This window comes from Diadema antillarum, unplaced genomic scaffold (genome assembly GCF_040938485.1).
Source record: "Diadema antillarum isolate AM-2024a unplaced genomic scaffold, OU_Dant_1.0 scf00000183, whole genome shotgun sequence".
In the NCBI taxonomy this organism is placed as follows: domain Eukaryota; kingdom Metazoa; phylum Echinodermata; class Echinoidea; order Diadematoida; family Diadematidae; genus Diadema; species Diadema antillarum.
The window spans coordinates 1,478,210-1,498,462 of record NW_027271072.1 but is presented as its reverse complement, the minus strand read 5'-3'; the positions used below and the strand labels follow the sequence as shown (position 1 = coordinate 1,498,462).

Genomic DNA, 20,253 nt, shown 5'->3' with positions numbered 1-20,253 from the left:
TACACACTAGGTGAAGGATAATCATCAAGGTTTTAAATGGTATAACAATTTTCCCTTGATATCTTGGATGAGACATTACAGTACAATCAACCTTCTGCAGCTTGTATTCGTATATCTGAAATCATATTCACGGTAGTAATTTGAATAGATTTATGTATAAATATATACAAATTTTTAGTGAAATATAGGTAACTATTGCTGAGTGGAACGTATTCTACATCAGTGATTCTCAGTAGTAAAATTAAGACCACAGACACCATCACTAGGTACCTTTTACAGATAGAAATATAAGCCTGTAGTGGCACTACGGCGGTCATTTTGCATTTAATTGAATGGAAATATATGCAAAAAATGTATAAAGGGAAGTTTGAAAGTTACTGCTTATATCATAATTGTATTCCCTGACCTAAAAAACATCTATAGGTTTAGACACCAGAATTTATTTTCTGCGGTTTTATGTCCAGATATATAGCGACTTATTCCTGAGTGTACTACATTAATGATATACGAAGATACGGGCTTGCGCAGGCAATATGGCGGCCATTTTGCATGTAATTATATGCAAATATATGCAAAAACTATATAAAAGGATGTTTGAAAGTTGCTATACATAACATATTTGTATTCCTTGACCTAAAAAACATAGGATTAGACACCGGAATTTACTTTCTGTGGGTTACATATCCCCAGATATAGGCATAAATAGGTTGTATGGCGGCCATTTTGAATTTATGCAAATTAGACACTGATCCACCACCCGAATTTTAGGGAACTTTTAATATGTTATTTTGATAGCTCTTCCGGGTCAAATGCAAGTGGAATCGTTTCTGTTGCAATTAGTTGTGGGTCATTTCATATTTTGACTGGACTAAAAGCACAAGACTTTAGTGACTGTCATGCGAGTTATGGTCCTTGGATAAGTTGAGTAGACGGAAATGGAGACAAGTGAAAACCTTCGAGTGTGTAATTTTTTTCCCCTGAGATGAGAGGTTCTTTGCTACCCATTATTACACCAGATCGACGCACCACAGAACTGTCACCACATGATGTAGAACTCACAGTTCTGTGGGATGTATACACAGAAAAGAGTTCTGTGGATGTATACCTGTGAAAGTAATTCGTCGAATCCCGCCATCTACGTCAAAACGCATTAAAGGAAACCGAAACCTGATTTAATTTAACCCGTTTCATACGGGAAACTGGTGGATTGTGTATTAAGTCTATGAAGATTTCAGAATTCAGTATGGAATGGGTTAATACTTAGCTGCTTGTTAGCCTGGATGTGGATTGAGTGAAAGCAGGACATACCGTAGGACACAAAGTTTGAGGAAAATTAGACAATCGATTCAAAAGTTATGATGCATTTTTAAAGTTTCGGTGCCGTCATCGCTTGATGAGGGACTACTATACAGTTCAATGACGTCATTCTGAGACAACAATTCATCATACAGCTATATTAACATAAAGGAAAATCTAACATATTTTCACTTTTCTAGCATAAAAGGCAATTATTGACTTCCCTCTTTCAGAAAGCAGGGGAAATAATATTACCCTAACGGTATGTCAGTAACAAGTTGATGGAATATGTACTTTTCTTGAAAATGAAATTTTGTTAGAGTCTCTATGTACTTGTAAATCAAAAGGAATGGCGTACACACAGAAAACAATAACAGCACACACACACACGCCAAAACGCACGACGTTCCAAGAGTCCCGCCTGAGATTTTTCGGGGGGGGGGGGGGGAGAAGTAGCATATACCTTGACTTTTCGTCCAAGTACGAATACAAATAAGCAAGCAAACAAATAAACAAATAAACAAAAATATGATTACTTGATACACTAATAAATTTGTTTATGGACATGTACAGACATCATCACCATGGCATGATCATCACGTAGAGCCATGTGCCACTACTGTCCTGAGTACAAGTACGTGATACTTGCTCTGATACTTTACAGACTAGTTTCATAGACTACACGAGGTTACTGTATCAGCCCTACTGGACACGCCACCCACCTGCGAAACGGAATGTCACTCTAGAACCCAAACACGGTATTGCACACACTTACACGCACTGACTGCAATCGGTCACTCCGTTGCCAGAGCACAGGGGGAGAACAAGCTACCGGAGAGAGCGCTCGACCAAGACCACTAATAACCCGTTTCATGTAAGTTTCTGTGTGTGGAAAACATTCACACTACTCGTAGCTCATATATTTTTGATGAAAATACAAGTGACATTAATTGTTTGCGGTGAGAATGCAGATTTTTTTAATGTAATATGTTTGAGTGTTGTGCCACGCTGACCTCCTCCCACAAAGCCAACCCAGTGCAAAGGTGTGACAGGGAGCGCGGGATCGAAGGGGGAATCCCCACATAATGTGACTGGCATGTCATTGAACGCGTAGCTATTATTTCTGTACCAACGCAACGGTATGTGACCAAAAACCTACCGTGATGTGACCGATTTCAATCTTTTAATGGGGAGGCGTCTGTCCTCACAGATAATAGGCTAAGCCCGAATTTGAATCAATCTCAACAAGTGTAATTTCCTATAAGCACCGAGTAGAACTTCCTGTTAGCACCAGGTAGGAACTAACTGCGACCAGCCCCAACAAGCAGTGTTGGGGCTGCGCATTGTAGCAGACATGATCATGACAGACGAAGTATAGCGCCTAAATATCAATATGAAATCGCAAAAATTCTGTAATATGATGACTTACAGGTGAAGTTGTAATGTTGAAGACTGACTGCGTTCAACTTTTGGTTCTGCCAATATTCCCTTTCTGCTCGAATTGATGAGTTAAATGTGACTCGGTCGAGAGGAACTTGGGAGAACGACATCTTATACAGTCAATGGATTTGAAATTTGTGCGCATGCGCTGGCCGTCAATTCATTGTACAGCTGTAGCTTTATGGCAAGGCCTTATCATACTGTTGGCAAACCCTCTCGCTGTATATTGCGTTGCTTTCTGGGTGAGTGTGCGCGCGCAGGCCTTGTCAGAAGGCTAAAAGTATTGCGACTCCGCCAGTACATGAATATTTACGTGCGCAGTGTACTGCATACTGATTTCGAAAATGGTGAATGGGATGGGGAGCTAGGAGATGGACCTGTAAAAAAAAAAATGTTTTTTCAAGATCATTGGACCAGTGTGAACAAGAACAAGGTGAACGAATGGTAGGAATTAGATAAGAATCTAATGTATACTATAAAAGTAAGTTTTTTTCTAGTGATATTCAAAACTTACGGAGGGGCGAAAATCTGTGACAGACTGTATGTTTTTCAAGCTTACCGATATAGCACTCTATTGACTCGGGACGCTCCCACAGTATAACTGTGTACACGGAGCGTCCCGGGGTTAGGTAGGAACCTACTTTAACGATACGCAGCCGCTGTCGCTTCGCGACAGCGGCTGCACGTCTACTCCTTCGCAGACGTTGTTATTTTTCAGCGGTGGGTGTACGTTTCCTTCATGAATATCTTTATTAATCATGGAAAACTAAAATATAAGGAATCCTTGTAATCTATGATAATCATTCAATAATCGGTATGCGTATTTTTTTGAATTACGTCAAAAACCCACTGAAATCCGTCCTTAAAATCAGGTCTGTAAGTGTAAGTGTAAGCGTCCGTATTGCTTCACTCCTCATCTTCTGCATGTTATTGAATGGCAATCACTCTCCTATACTACAACGTAGCTAGTTGGAGCGGAAGTGACGTCAAATCATGAGAGCAGCACGCGTGGAAATACATGTACGTAGAAGACGACACGCTTTACGTAACACACGAAACGCACAGGCGTACGTAAAATGCTACCACTGTACCAGGGTACCTCGGGTTGAGCGTTCGTGGTAGTTCATTGATTTTGTGAATCATCACTTAATCTACTCTGAAAAATTCAACAATAAGGTTTGGATACCAACAAAACACCAAATTCAACTCAACCATCAGCAAAATACGATATAGGTGGGTGGTATTATACACTTTAAAATCAAACAAAATAAAAGACATTTTTTGTGGTCTTGCCGTCAAAAGCGATGGTCGTTTACAACGTTTAAACACTAGTACATGTCAGACTGCTGTGCTTTGCACAGCGGTCTGGTCAGGCTACAGGTACACTGTACTTTTTGACTAGAGTAGTTGCATAATAGGCCCTTTTGTTTGTGCTTCAACTGTATAGATAAGATCTAGTTCTAGTGTATGTTGTACAGAATAACACTACTCGACCGAGATATAAAATCAGTCAGCAGTAAATGTAAAAAGGTGCTGAATATTGCAATACATCTTTGATTTTTCTGAGTTCAAGGTCTATGTCAGATGACACCGAGCAATCTTTGGTTGAGTAGGTCTATTATCTGTTGGTATCTTTAGCTAAATTGAGTAAAACTTTGAATATGACCACACAAGTTTGATTTTTTAAGTTGCAGGTCTACATGTATGTCATGTGACACCATCTTGTTCTGTTCATATGTCAAGGCTAGATTAAAGTACCGGTCCGACAGGAAAACTTGAATATTGCCATGCAAATTTGATTCTCGAAGTTGAAGACCTGTTTCATATGACACCAAGACCCCTTTGTCAAGTAGGTCTATTATTATATGTGGATTCATGTATGTATAAAATATGTTGTATGTCAATGCGAAGATTTGAGTAATGCATGAAGTTTTAATTCTGTGATTTGATTTCTAAACTGCTGTGGTTTTTGCCATTATATTTTTGCATCATTATACTGAGATCCATTTTCTTCCATGTGAATTTCCTGACTTTGTGATATGGGAAAACAGTTTAGATACAATGTACACTTGGATGTTGAAATAAATGTAGAAAGCTTGGAGGCATTGATGAAAATTATGTATCTCTAAGTATTGATTTCCTTTTTTTTCATAAATATGCACATTCAATTGCTCATTATGGCAATGAGATAACAATAAAAAATTTTCTGGATATTTTCCTTGAGAGAGATTTTCATCTGATGGCATAACGCATTTCTTCTAGAAATATAACTGGAGGGGCTTATGCATTGTGAACCAAAGCTAATATCAAGGATAGATTAAAGTGAAGTCTGGTCACATCTGTTCTATTTGCAAATGTACACGTGTACCAGAAAATTCATGAGACACCACACTTGCATGATGCCAGCAGTGACACAACATTTGTTCCTGCGACAGTTGCTCTGGTCTTATTTTCTCCAAGGACTTACGTGTAGGGTTAGGGTTTTGATGTGAGGACTAGGATTAGGGTTGGGATTATGTTTATGGGTAGAATTTTATGGTTGGGTTTAAAAGCGTGCAGATATTTCATGGGAGCACTTGTTGCAGGAGCAAGTGTCATGGAACCTGCCAGCATATCATATCATTACTTGAAGAAAGTATAATGTCTGATGAAGGATCGATGTTTGACACTTGGTACACCATAGCGTCATCTTCCATGATGACCTCCACGCTCCATCAGACTCCACAAGAGATGAAAGTTCATTTTCATCACAATGCAGGAGTGGGACACGTGACATATATATTTTTTTATCTTTAGATTAATCTCCCTTCTTCATTCTTGAAGATACTTGGAGATATATTCTTTCTTCATATTCAGGCAAATAAAATGAATCTATTTACGTCTCTTTTGTTGTCTAGACCTTTGTCTACTGCTCATTCACATGTTTGATCGGCAAAAAATTATATACAAAGAATGAAAAAATTCAGATCAGAGAAAACTCAGGGCTCAACATTAACTTTTTCTTCTGGTGACCCATATGGGCCACTTTAATAGATACTTGAATGTGAAATTCTGGTGGCCTAATTTTAACAAAGAAATGTTGGACTGAAATAAAAGGAAAGTTAATTTGGTTTTTAGCTGCCTGAGCGGGCTGCAAAGAGATTTTGTGGCCAGAAATCAATTTTTAGTGGCTTCAGGCCATGGGGCCACTGCGAATGTAGCTCTTTAACTTACTTTATAAGCTATCATTTTTGCATACAGATATTTTTGCAAATGAGGAGGTCATAGGCAGTTTTCGCGAGATGCTGTTTTCATGATTTTAACATTAAGGCTGTCATAAGTGCACTAATGCCTTTCAGTTTGAGATATTTGTCCATGTTGTTAAATTCGCGGTCCAATAGTGATTCATGAAATTCGCGAGAATTAAACCCTCACGAAAATATCAGCATACAATATTGTATATCAGAGTGCTGATTGTCTCTTTTGAAAGAGCTTGGAATCCATTGCATAAGGTACCCACAGGTACAAAACGCCAGGTACAAATACTTATATACGTATACAATGATACATTATGTAGTTGTGACTGTGCATCATAAAACCAGCAAAAAGTCTGTATGCCCTAATTTTACATAGTGGAGTAAAAATAGCTGAATCGGGTCATATTCTTTTGTATAATTTGAAATTTTGACGTATTCTAAGACAAATGGGAAATTTTCTTTTTGCATTTTTTCTAAAGCCTTTTTTGACATTTTCTCAGATTTCCCTTAGTTATACACTTTTCATTTTAGACTAGTTTAATTTTTGAATGGATGATTTTATTGCATTGAAAGTTGTTTTGATATTAGACATGAATAGAATGTACCTGAAAGATGTGCAGAATATCAGCTTGATCCGATAAACCCTTCATAGTGTTTGCTATTGAGATTTATATCCTGTTCTTTGTCCCATTCATTGTGCTAATTGTGTCTCTTCTGTTTTTTGCAGAATCATATTCCTGGAGAACCTCAAAGAGACGGCAATACCAGAATGGCTTACCCATACCCCCAGACAGGAGTCGCCCCTGGGGCCTCACTTCCATTTGTGCTCAATCCGGTAAGAGAAACCTTATGATTGTGGAATGGCATGTTTTATCTCAAAACCAGGAAGACACCTTTTTCTTTCTATTCTATGCAGGCTTAAAGTGACCACCAAGATTACCCCACTTCCCCCTTCCAGTTATCTGTTATTGTTCAGTTTATACAGTCTATCTTGTTGGTATCGTTTCCTAGAATGTTAAATGCATTGCACAGTATACTGTAAATGCAGAATATTTTGTGAGGCTTTTATATCCGCAAGTTTCACGAGCCAGGTGCTATTCGCGAATTTAAAAACGTGTGAAAATGTTAACTCTGATTCCAACATGAATGTGGCATGCACGCATACACTTCTCAGTTCGTTACTATACTCCACAATTGCAAATTTAACCACTCATGAAACTGTCGCGAAGTCCCGAGTCACAAAAAATTAAACTTGCTAAATATATGGCATATACAGTACTGGAAATGTATTTAGCCTGAATGCAACAAGTACATTACAACTATCATTAATTCACAGGCCCTGTCACACAGCTTCTTGAAGTTGGAAGGGAATTCAGAAAAGACCTTGTTGAGTAAGATGAATAATGTTGAATTTTGGACTCTTGCTATCAAAAGCAAAGTAAAAAAAGGCATCTTACATTGGACAGACTGACAAAATGTGAGACACTTAATACATCCCTTCCAATAAACTTTGTAATCCTTATTCAGTTAGTATGTGTATTGTGATATCTGATGTGTACTGAAACATATTGGAGAAACTACTGGTGTAATTTCATGCCTCTTACATTGAAATGTAATTTTATGCGGCCCAATTTGGTTGCTTGCCTATAAGCATTCAATGCTTCTGTATAGGTCACGTTTGAACAAATCAATTCAATCAATTAGTCAATCAGTCCAAATTATTGGATTCATATGCCGAGATGTATGTCCAGCTGTGGCAGATTAAATGCCATATGTGCATAAATGTTTGTTGAGTGTCTCATCGTAAGATTAGTGATGGTGCAGCAGTAGTTTCCTCGCGTGTGACAGCACACAGTTTCTTGCCTTGTCGGACTGCCATGTACCTGTGTACTGGGGAAATCACATGACATTCCTCGCAAGCTGTTAAATTGAAGCCATGATTGATTTTTATTGTTGGTTAGAACCACACAAGGCTTTTCAATTCGTGTCCCTTGATTTGATTTGTTTGATTTTAATTTGAACATGTCACCTGCCATATTTCATGCATTAAGAGTGACATGTAATAGTTTAGAGCACAATGACATCATAAACTTTTCTGCGATATGATCACAGGGGCGGATACAGGAATTCCGTAAAAGGGGGGCACCTTTACAAAATTAAAAGGGGGGGCACATGTCCCCCCATTTTTTCTTCTTTTTTGTCCCTTTTGCTTACTTAAAAAAAAAATAAATAAAGGGGGCAAGTGCCCAGTGTGCCCTGCCTGGATCCACCACTGGATCATGAGTGATGGTATAATACTAGTTTTTTGTTTGTTTGTTTAATTTTTTTTTTTTTTTTTTGTCATTGTGTTTGTTTTTCAATGTGTAAAAAAAAAAATCATCAGAAATATTCTCTCTTTCTCTGTCAAGTATTGGGCCATACTGTGATGATACTTGTTAGTGTCATTTTGTGTGTGTGTGTGTGTGTGTGTGTGTGTGTTTGTGTGTGAATGGTATATGTAGGAGAGAGCATGTTTCTGAAGAGAGCATCTTGGGGGTGTTTCATCAAGTTAGTCAGTGCTGACAAGTTGTCAGTCTCTGACAATAACCATAGTAACACTCAGTGACCAGAGCATCTCAGCCAATCAAAACCAAGGATTTTGCTGAAATTGTCAGTGACTGACAACTTGTCAGCACTGACTAAATTGGTGAAACACCCCCTTAATCACATGAGAGGCTGTCTTAGTTCTTCCAGAATGTTTTCCAGAATAAAATTGACTTCCAGTCATGATATTGGTTGTGGTTTTTTGAGTGAGCTTGTATGGCAGTTGAATCATATGTATGGGGCCACCAAAAGGAAAAGCTGTTTTTTCCTGTTTTACACTATGACTCCTCAATATTACACTCTGGCAATGATAAATCTTATTTTCCTGCATAATGCATTATTCTTGAGGAAGAACCAAGTATGATGCATGAACTTAACATTATAATGTTGTCTTTTTTACCAGTGAATGGTAATATAGGGCGGAGGGGGGTTAGTGGGGATCGAGGGGAGGAGGGTTGTTAAAACACTTCAGATTCTGAATTGTATTAAAAGTCAAAAGTGCACTATGCTGCTAATATTTGCCAAGAGGACCGGTGCCTTTAAAAATGGGTATCAAGTATTCAAGGTAAAGTGTGCATTAGTGGGCTTGTGTGTTTAGTGGAAGCATTATGGGCAGTATAGCTTTACCCTAGGAGGATAAGACATGTACAATGTATTGGAAGCTATCTGTGTGTAGGGTGTACGTATGTACGCATGGGGAGGGGGGGGGGGAGGGGAGTATACCAGGAAATTATGGCACTTGATTGTAGCTGTGCCCTTATCTAAAGAAGTTATCTGTTATACATATGTACATGGCCATCTGATGGTCATACTGTTACGCATTGTCAGAAAATGAAACTTGTGTAGATCATAATAGGGAAAAAGATCGTTTTGAAAGGAAATCGAAAGTTGACATTTCAGCTGCATGTACATATAAGACCCAACCTCTCAAAGTGCCTTAAAGGTAATGTTTACCTTTGGGAGCAGTGATTAAAAAAAAAAATGTTTTGAGTTATCACATTTGATATGCATATCACATGTGTAGGTCAACTGTATCACAAAACATTCTACAATATGAAATTTTGGCAATAAAGCCTTAAATATAAGGAGATATCCCTATTTTTTCATTAAACCATGACTGTAGATGGTTTAGGGAAGATTTTTATGATTTGAATAACTATTGTTCACATTTTGTATATATTTAATAATGGATGACTTAACATTGATTATACTGGTTCAGATTTTTACATTGGTTGTTTCTATCCCTAATTCACATTTTAGAACTATTTTGAAGCTCACTAATGATGGATTTTTGTTTCATCTGCAAATGGTAAATTATGCCAAATTGAAAAAAAAGGAGAAATTTTGACAAGCACAATAGGTGATACGCTGATAGCGTATCACCTAATTAAGTTAATGCAGCTCTCACCATCAAATTAGCGTCGTTCGTGGTTGTGCTTTTAATGAGTCATACATGCAATAATGGTGGAATATTTGTTGATATTGAGCCGACCAAATCTTCCTGTTCCCTCATTTTGTGTACATGTGCCTTAGTAATATTATAATAATAGTAATGATGATGATTTGATAATAACCATTTCGTTTATCATATGTGCTTTTACAGCAATCTGATCATGTTTATTATGATGGGGACAATTTTGGAATTGAATTTTTATGTACAACCCAAATATTTGAAGCTCATATGAAAAAAGTATGAAAGTATGGTATGGAAGATGAGATGCATTTTGCTGTTACAGTCGCAGCGGACGGGTGCAATTAACTCACCGTTTTCATTTTGACCTGACCTTGCTTTCCTCTTGAATGAACACGTTTCGCATGAAAACCGCTAGGAAAGTGTCACAGCAAAACTGCTCTAACTTTACTATTTATTCATATTTTTTGATAATCCAAACGGTTATGAAAAGTAAAAACCTCATTTTAACCTGCCTGTCGTTAAATAACGACGATAAAATATTCCAAAATGTAGCATAACTTCACTCTCAAAACGGAAAATAATTGTCAGAAATCGTTGCTAAAATTCACATTTTGACTTCGTGAACAACAAAAAACTTTCAAGTATGTTACTAAGTATGTATTTCTTTCCGGAACTCTAAAATATCACATTCGAGAAGTCATGCGTCCGGATATGTCTGGAAATAATCGAAAGAGGTGCACTTTCCAAGTTCGTTCCGAGCACGAAATTTCATAGTCATTCGCACACGGGAAGACAGGGTACAAGTCCACGTACCCACATCTTTGTCGCTCTCACGTCACCTGTACTTCAGTGCCGTACGGCACTGTTGTACTGTAACGAAAGTGGGTTTAATTTCCCTTGCTTCTGATGATGAGAATACAGGGAACCTTCGTTACCAGTTAATGAGAAATGTATTGTAAAGCATTGCACCACACACTCAGCATGCAGTTCAATCGGACAGCTAGTAGAAAGTGCATGCAGCCACCTTGCATCCCACAGTAACAGTACGCTGCATTGCATCGACCAATCAGCTCGCTGGATCGAAGCAGCATGGGAAAGTCCATTCATTGCGCAAGCGCAAATCAGTTTTTCTTAGAATATGACGTCATTATTCTGGTCTGCTGCTCCGAGATTTCTGACAAGATACCTCATTTATATTCACTTGTAACTTCAAAAATAGGTCTTCGGCAAAGCGAGCAGGGCTACATTGACATCCGCACATGTCTTATGAATATGTATGTCAAGTTTCATGAATATTAAGTGGTGCGACCAGATGTGTCTGGAAATAATCGGATGTTTCTTTTCCGAGACAGCGAAACATGAAATGTTGAATAACTTAGAAAGTTCTTGATCGTTTCTCGTGATTTTCCGTATGTAGATAGAAAACATGATTTTGCATTGATACTGGAAGGTTGAGCGATTTTGGTCAATGTATAACGGAGATATGAGAAGGTGAAAATTTGGTGAAAATGAGAACGCCCGATGCGCACTAGTGTACTGCCTCGATGACGGTTGAAAATTCAAAACGTTTCGTGGGTTTCGGAGGAGTTAATTATAGTCGTCCGCTGTGACTGGTCAACCTGACTTTGATCAAGACACACACACACACACACACACACACACACACACACACACAAAATCATTGATGTACTGTATGACATGAATAGGATGCATGTATCATGTGCTAGTTTTGTTCACATATAAGTGATTTCATCTCATTTTTTTTTGTTTTAACAACAAATAAAGAGGGGGCGCACACCATATGCATCCCCCCCCCCCCACGATCCACCACTGCATTGGATATTACTACAAATATTAGTACATAAAATGTATTCAAGTACACACAGTGACATAATAAACTGGAATTAAAACTGAGACATGCAATGTACCGTATGTCCCAAAAAAATTACAATGGGGACCATCTGCAATGGTAACTTTAGAAATAGTGATTCAATCCAAATAAAATTTCAGGGTATGAAACTCTAACTTATTACCAACATCTTACTGAAAATCCCATCCAATTTGCTTCAGTGGTCAAAGAGAAATGAGTTTGTAGAGCATGTCAGGAATACCTTCCCTCCAAGTTCTGTCCATTGTGTTCACACATAAAACGTTCACAAGAGCATCCATGAGTGTTACATTTGGAAGATTGAATCAGACCCATGACATGCTTTACAAAGATCCACAATTCTCTGTGACAACTTAACCAAATTGAATGGGGTTTTCTGGTAACTAGTTCCAAAAGTGTTTGGTTGCCAGGGTCATGAATTTTAAGATAGATACTGTATTAGATGCTCTAACTATACAACACTGATAGGAAACACTAACTGGTAGACATCCTGAAAGCAAGACTATTTTTCTATGCTGTGAAGGACAAAACACAGTGCATTATGGGAGATTAGGGCCGGCACGCGGCCGGCACCTGTCTCAATGTATTTCTAATGGCATGAAAGAAGAGGTACGGTCCGCCAGCCCACTTTAAATGTGTACATTTGACATTTGTCAAGTCTATGAGAGAACACGTATGGCAAGCCTTCTGATTCTGAGAGGCTGAGAACAAATTTGATTTGGCATGATAATTCGTTTTTTTTTTTTTTTTTTGTTTTTTTTTTACAGTGCAATCACTTGGGAAGTGCAAATTCTTTTAGCAGACATCATTGCACAGGCATTTTCCCCTCATTTTCTGTCCTGCCTTAAAAGCATACACTTTATCACATTGCCCCTAAATTGAAATTTAAAGCAGCTTAAAGTCTGTGATATAAGAGGCAACTTCTTGAAACTTGCTTAGTAAGTAGGCTGGAATTCACCCAGGTGGACTTGTTCTTAATAGTGAAAAGGCAAGAAGTGGAAACTGTGACTTGTTAAAACTCACCCTGAAACCTTCTCAAAGTTAAGAAGATGAGAATATTGCAACTTATTGTTTCCATGATGCCTTTTTTTTTTTTCGAGACTACAACGTGATAGGGCATTTTGTTAAACTTGCCAAAGCACCAAGGATCTCTCTTGCCCTACATAAGGTACCAGATTCAGGGTAAACCAAGTTACTTACCATCATCTGTCCTTAAAAAGGCACCATGGCATGCCATATATATCTCAGCAGTTAATATGTCTTTTTACCCCGTTTCAGCTTCTGTAAAATTTACCCTGTTGTGTGATAAAGAAATGCAGAAATGAATACAGGAAGGAGATAGTTGTGAGAGAGAATGATCCCACATTGCAACATGCATTCCTAACAGTGGCCTAATCACTAGTTGTCATGCTGAGAAGTCTTGTTGGAAAGGGGGGGGGGGTGATAGAGAGCAAATCCAAGGTAGATGCAATCATGTAGATGGATGGTGGCCTTAACCCATAAACTGCTGAGGACCACTTTAGATAGTGATAATATCAGCTTGTATTTTGTTGAAACTCGTGGTATTTTACTGGAACATAATTTACTTTTATCAAAGTAATGCAGAAAAAAACAGTTTCTTCATAAGAATGAAATATATAAACAGCTACAAATGATGTCAAAATATGAATTTGCACAGAGTGCCACAAATAAATCATCATTTTGGACTACAGAAACATTATGCAATCATGCAAATATCTTAGTAAGAAAAGATATAAATGGCTAGAAATTTGTGCATCGGTTTCCTAAGATACTACAAAAGATTTGTAGACCTTACAGTATCATTTGAAAAATGTTCCACATTTTTTTTATATATATTTTCTTTTTTTTTCAATATGAAATTTTATATTGGGCATGGAATATTAAATTGATATTTGAAATGTAGAGTTTTAGGGATATTGATAATGAATAGAGATTTGTAGATTGACTACTGTGGTATTATAAAACCAGGGAGGTGGGATTCCCACCTGATTAAACCAAGAAGATTAGAATGACATATATAAAGAGAAAGCTGAGCCGGCAGAAGGTAAAGACAGGCAGGCACAGACAAATAGATAGTGATGTGTGCAGATAAGGTGCAGATAAAAACACAGGAGCCTTGGTAGGAAGATTACATAGAGACTTTGGGGGGGGGGGGGAAGAAGTTAACAACAAGGAGACAAAGAGAAAGAGAGAGATTTCTTTGCATACCACGTCTCTCTGCATTGAACTTTGTCCCCTCACGTGCTTGATAAGGTGTAGGGAAAAATTGGAATATCATGTCATACACATAATGTGTATCTACCTTGCATGCACATGAGCCATGGTAGAAAAAAAAGGTGAACAAACAGAGCTATACCTTTTGGTATCATATTCTTTGACAACTTTTTTTCTTTATTACTTGTTGAGTTTGCAAGGTTGGTGAAGGTGTGGTAGGCGATAAATTCCGCCAGCAGTGAGCAATATCATATAGACATACATTACAATCTCCCCAATAGATACCAGTATTTATGTATGCTTTCATTTTCTCATTTTGATAATAGCCGATGTAAGTCAAATAAATGCAAACAAAACGACAAAAGTGAAAGAAAACTGTCTGCTGGAGTATCTTTTTAATCACTATTCTGATATTATATACCTCATAACTACAGTACTCATAAGCTATGTTTTACAGTTCCATGACATTTGCTCCTGCTACAATTGCTCCCATGAAATATCTGCATGTTGTATGCCAAACATAATGTCCTCCCACAAACATTACCCTGTCCAAACAGTAATCCTAATCCTCATGTCAAACTAAACATAAAACCCTATCATATAAACCATAACCATAACCATAACCCAAGGTTCGTGGAGAAAGTAAGACCAGAGCAGTTGTCACAGGAGCAAATGTCATGTCACCTTGTTTTACATGGTGGTCAGATTAAATGGTAATAGATTAGCGTATAAAAAATAAGTGGTAAGATGATTGCAAAAAATATAAATTATGATCTTGCAGTAAAAACATGTTTCCATGCTCCAATCTTCCCTTAAAGTAGGAAATAATATGAAATGACATTTTGGGTCAAAGCTGTCTATTCCTGTAGTATTTGGATCAAGGTTAGCTCTCATGTAAGGAATGAGTAAAGGTTTATGTAGGCTGACCAAACACTTGTGTAACCATGTGTAGTGATATATGTGGGTGTTTCTTGTTCTCTTTTCCCCCCTCAATACATTTAGCATTTGGAGACAAAGCAGCAAGGCTCCTAGGAATGTTTGTTAACCCAGATAAAACAGTTCTTTTCCACGTCCCTGGTAAAAATGGTTATTCTTCATTATTTGTTTTTCCCTTTTCCTGTCCCCCTTCCATTTTTCAGTTTTCTACACAATTATAAGGGCTGGTCAGAGTTGTCAATGACAGTGACAGTAGTACTACTGTAAAAGTGGATATTTTCACGTGACTAATTTTTCACGCTCGGCCGAGTAAGAAGAGTTTCACATGTTTTTAATTCCGTGGAATCAAGACATCAGCTGCTGGAATACATAGCAAGCAAAATTATTGATGTGCTTTTATTTTCGTGCTAGTTTCTTGTTGCACCAAATGTGCGAAATTTTTAACACCGCGAAAATTTCCACTTTTACAGTAGTCATGAGTGCAAATAGACCACTGGGTGGAAAATATGTCTACTAAAACTGAACTCTAGTGGGGCCCGCCCTAGAGTGCTCTGGGAAATATTTCAAATGAATCCTTCACTACTACTATTTAAGTAACTGACCATTTACATAGGGATGGACAGACAGACAAACAAACAGACGGTGAGGGGATGGGTCAAGTCACTCCTGGTCAAGTGTGTATCTGAAGTCATCATCTCGGGTTGACCTTTTACTGTACATGTGGTCCCTGTCTCTCTAATCAGGCATCCTGATTATTCCAGTGCAGGTTAACCCTTTCAGTCTCACTCCTTCAAAATGCTGTGATGGTAATTGTAGGAGGATGAGAGAGTGATGGGTATCTAGGAGATGGCCGTTTGTCTCCAACACATTATTAACCCATTCAGGACGAGTCCCGAGTATACTCGGGTAAGCGTCTATGGGAATGCGTGTTGTAGGAACATCAAACTGTCCTCAACTCGCTAAAGCTGTATTCTGAATACTCGTTTAACTGTTTTTAAGCCATCAAATCACACATTTATAAGTGGTTGGTTGGCTGCTGTTTCATTTTTTTTTACTTTAATCTCCATTATGAAGAGTTTGTTTCAAAAGTTGTCCATTTATAGCTTGATTGTAACTGCATCTCTATCAATAAGCATTGTATGCTTGTGTTTTCCCATACCTGACTTTGACATCAGTTCACATGCTGTATAAGCTGTTATTTTTGCAAATTTCACAAATCACAGGAGGATCCCAAACTTAACAAATGTCTTCATGTGTTAGGGTAATAGTGCAGAACTTACCTTAGCATCGGCATCAATTCGCGAAAACAACATCTCGCCAAAAATGTCTATGACCTCCTAATTCGCGAAAATATCTGAAAATACAGTATACAGTATTCTGTGATGGGCAATTCTGCTCCCAACAGGCCTGAGCTAGTCATAATTTTTCGAATACCTGGTGGGCAGCAATTGAAGATTGATTCAGTTGGACCAACCTTCCTTTGACATGGTCTTACATGCTATCTTGTCTTCCAAGAATATGACTTGTATGTGAAAAGGGAAGAAGGAAGAAGGATTGCAGAAGAGTAGGAAGGAAGAACACTTGTGCAGAATGATACAAAAACAAGTATTGCAAATATTAGAGTCAATGATCAACTTGGAACTACAGAATGCATTGCCCTTGGAAATTTAATTTGGAGTCTGTTAATTAAGAATTATGTGAGTTTACAAGCTGGCTGCAGTGTGTGTTCTGGTGTCCGTACAGACATCTGCAGTCTTAAATGTCAGTAAGCAGTACACCGGTACACAAGGGTTGATAGAATAAGCCAGTCCAGAGTTAGCTCATGGGCACATTGGTACGAATGGCCTTTCTTTTTTTCGCAGTCATTTAGTGGCACTTCACTAGATTTTTAGAGCGACATTTAATTGTACATATAAGCTTTACTTAACAATTTATGGGATTCATCAATCCTCTTCAGACAAATAATGAATTTGCATAGACCAGATGACCAGAATGATCAATCAATCAATTTACATTTGGGAAGGCATCCATTTCGTTATTTTGCATTGAATGTATTAACAATTTCTTTCTGTTGATTGCTAAATACCACTTTTGCTGTCAGATGGATGTGCTGGCAAGCAGCATTTATAAGGATTACATTTTGTGAATAATCATTACATCACAGATGCTTATCCCTGTGCATTTAAAAACCAATTGCCTGTTGGTACGAATGACTTTTTTTTTCTGCTCTTGTGCCAAGTGGAACTGCAAACTAGCTTATTGTGGAACACAGGTTGACTGATGCTTAATAATAATTATTGTCAGGAATACATTGAAGAGTCAACAGAGTTAGACAGTGTGTAATACATTTCAGTTTTGATACTTATGCACAGAGGGGCACTTCACCACAGAACCTGTAATGTTACCTACATGACGTTCTCTTCCTAGTTCTCTTCTATTTACCTTCCCACCCCAGCTTCAGTTTCTCTTTCCCATTTTGTGCGGCTGTGCATATAGTGAGGTGCTAACAGTAGAGGGGTGCCTGTACATAGAGGTCCCACTAACGGTATTATAGTACCTTTGGATATGATGTAATGGCCTGAAACACCCACTCACAGTAAATATTTGCTTTGACGAAAAGGGTCTCATGTGCTTTCCGCATGAGGACCACGTCATAATCAAAGGTCAGAGAGAATGGGGCCAAAGTGCTGACCTGGGGGGCATGTGGAGGCTCAAGTGCAACTTTAAAATGCTTGGCTTGCCCTAGTTTGCAGGCACAAACCCTTGGTGGTCGTAAAGGAGTCTGCGCCAAGACTACTACATGCACCACTCTGGCACTGTCCCATAGGCCCTGTGTTGAAGCTTCTCCCAAGGAGAGGCTGCAGTGTAGTGGTGCGTGTATTAGTCTTGGCGCATGCAGACTCCTATACGACCAACAGGGGTTTGTGTTTGCAAACTAGGCTTGCCCCGCCCTCCCCCCCCCCCCCCCCCCCCATCAGTAAGGGTAGGGCTGGAGACACCCTGAAGTGATATTGCCATATTGCAGGGCTGCACACTAACCCATTTTTTCTACTAGTACAACATGTCTGTTGGACCAGTAGGTACCCAGTTTTTCCATTTTTTACTGTTTCATTTCAGAAGAAGTTACTGGTCTGACAGTGATTTTGACTGGTCAGGGACCATTAGACCAGTGCCAGTGTGCAGCGTTGCATATTGACTTTTAGTTTCGCTTTGACTTACGGTAACTTAAATTTCATATGTACAGAGACTCCAACCCCAAGCACCTTCTGATCGGGAGATTCTCCCGCCCGAAACTTAAAACGGGAGACTCCAAGTTGATGTGTGCGAAGCGCGAAGTTCCTAGGGTTCTAGATGTTCTCTGGTGCTATCTAAGGCTTATTTTTTCAACATACGATAGCAAAAAGTAAGAAATCCTTTCCACCGGGAGACACAGAGCCAGGGCGGGAGAAATCAAATCTCAAACGGGAGAACGGGAGATTTTGCAAAAAATGGCTTTCGGCGGGAGATCTCCCGTCGAAAACGGGAGAGTTGGAGTCTCTGTATGTAACATATCTTTTACTTGCCTGATTTACCTCATGATAGTTTATATAGGCCCTACCATAATAAATTTAGCGGTAGGTTGTATTCACCGAGTCTAATTTTGTTGCAAATCAGTACACCCTGACAGTTTTTTGAGTGGTTAAATATGTAATTGATGAGCACAGGAATGAACAGAAAAATGTATGCCTGCCATGTCGCATTGCTGTCAAGATCAGAGTTAATAATTCTGCATATTTCTAATTTTGCAAATAGCACCCAACTTGCCAAATTCGCAAAATAAAAAACTCATGGAATATTCGGGTTATATAGTAATTATGTATATGTGTGTGTGCTTTTTTTTTTTCAAGTGGAATCCAGACTAAGCATGAGCCATTGTATTTTCCAACCATGTTTCATATTGTATACATACTAATTGTGTTTCAAATGTCTTTCCTTACAAGCAGTAAGCTTCTTGGAGGTTTGCCCAGTGTACAATATGTAGCAATAGCTGCTTGACAACCTACACAAGCTGGATTGCAAGTATCTAATATAAACAGATTTGTAATGAAATACCTCACCAAAAGTTTGTGTGTGTGTGTGTGTGTGTGTGTGTGTGTGTGTGTGTGTGTGTGTTATGTATGGAAAGTATACATAAACCCATTGATGGAAACATTTTGAGAAAGGACAGTGTATCTCATTGAGGTGGATGTGGCCAGTTCAGGATCATACTTGTTCATGGAGTGTATAGCAGGGATATCATGTGATAATATGATAATGCCAACTCACCCTACCAATGGAATATCATTCATTTGGACCAGGCACCATGCAGCGGGAATGAGAAGGCAAAACCAAACCATGCAAGATAATTGCTTCTTCATGGTGTCGTGTCTTGACTAGTTTTTGGCGAGTGCCCACTTCCGGAGGAGGAAAAAAAGACACACCAGGATGTGTGTGCTTGAGAGGAAACCATTTTTGCACTTATGAAGATAAATATTGCAAGACAGGTCAAATTCACCAGAACACATAAAAAATGGTTCAAGGATGTGGTGGAGAAAAAACAACAACAAACAACCCACACAGAATATAACAGATATTTAAATCTAACACTCATTTTGAATTTTTTCATAATTTTTGTGCCATCACAACTGAGACCACACATTTGTTCATAGAGTTTCTCCTTTTTTTTTTCATTTGTTCAGAAGTTTAATCTTTTATATTGAACTCACATAGATGCTACATGTATCTCCTCCTTAAATCATAAGTATGCAAGGTAGGATGAATTTATGGATTTATTTCCTTTCTTTTTCGGGCATGCTTGCTAAAAGTATCGTCAGTAGGTCTCCATTATATGTGACCCGTACATCAGGAAGCCACAAAAATCAACATACATGGGCTTTTAGTGAAGGAATAATTCTTACAGAGCAGACTCTAAGTATTCTAATGATGACTCAATACAAATGGACTTTCTTCACTCTGCTGTTATGATAGAGAGTGTGTACTCCCTCTGAAAAAAAAAAGAAAGGTTTTACTGAGAAAAGAGGCATTAGAAGTTTAGGATCTACCAGTATTCACCTGGTCGTGTCCTGTACAATAAATGACACAAAGAACAAAGTATTAAGCTCCATAAAGATCAGTGTAAAGGGATTATCAAATTAAGATGAAATTAGCACACTCATTAGACATATTCAACTTATTACTAGATACAT

At 38.3% G+C, this 20,253-nt stretch overlaps 1 protein-coding gene across 1 annotated transcript in view; it reads left to right on the top strand.

Annotated features, from left to right (window-relative positions):
* The first annotated feature begins 2,108 nt into the window (after positions 1-2,108).
* Positions 2,109-20,253, top strand: part of LOC139723256 (galectin-8-like) — a 39,746-nt gene continuing 21,601 nt past the window's right edge. Inside the window, exons 1-2 of the mRNA XM_071634515.1 lie at positions 2,109-2,170; positions 6,700-6,807. Coding sequence (XP_071490616.1) covers positions 6,742-6,807 — 66 coding nt within the window. The 5' untranslated portion in view covers positions 2,109-2,170; positions 6,700-6,741. The remainder of the gene's footprint in view (positions 2,171-6,699; positions 6,808-20,253) is intronic.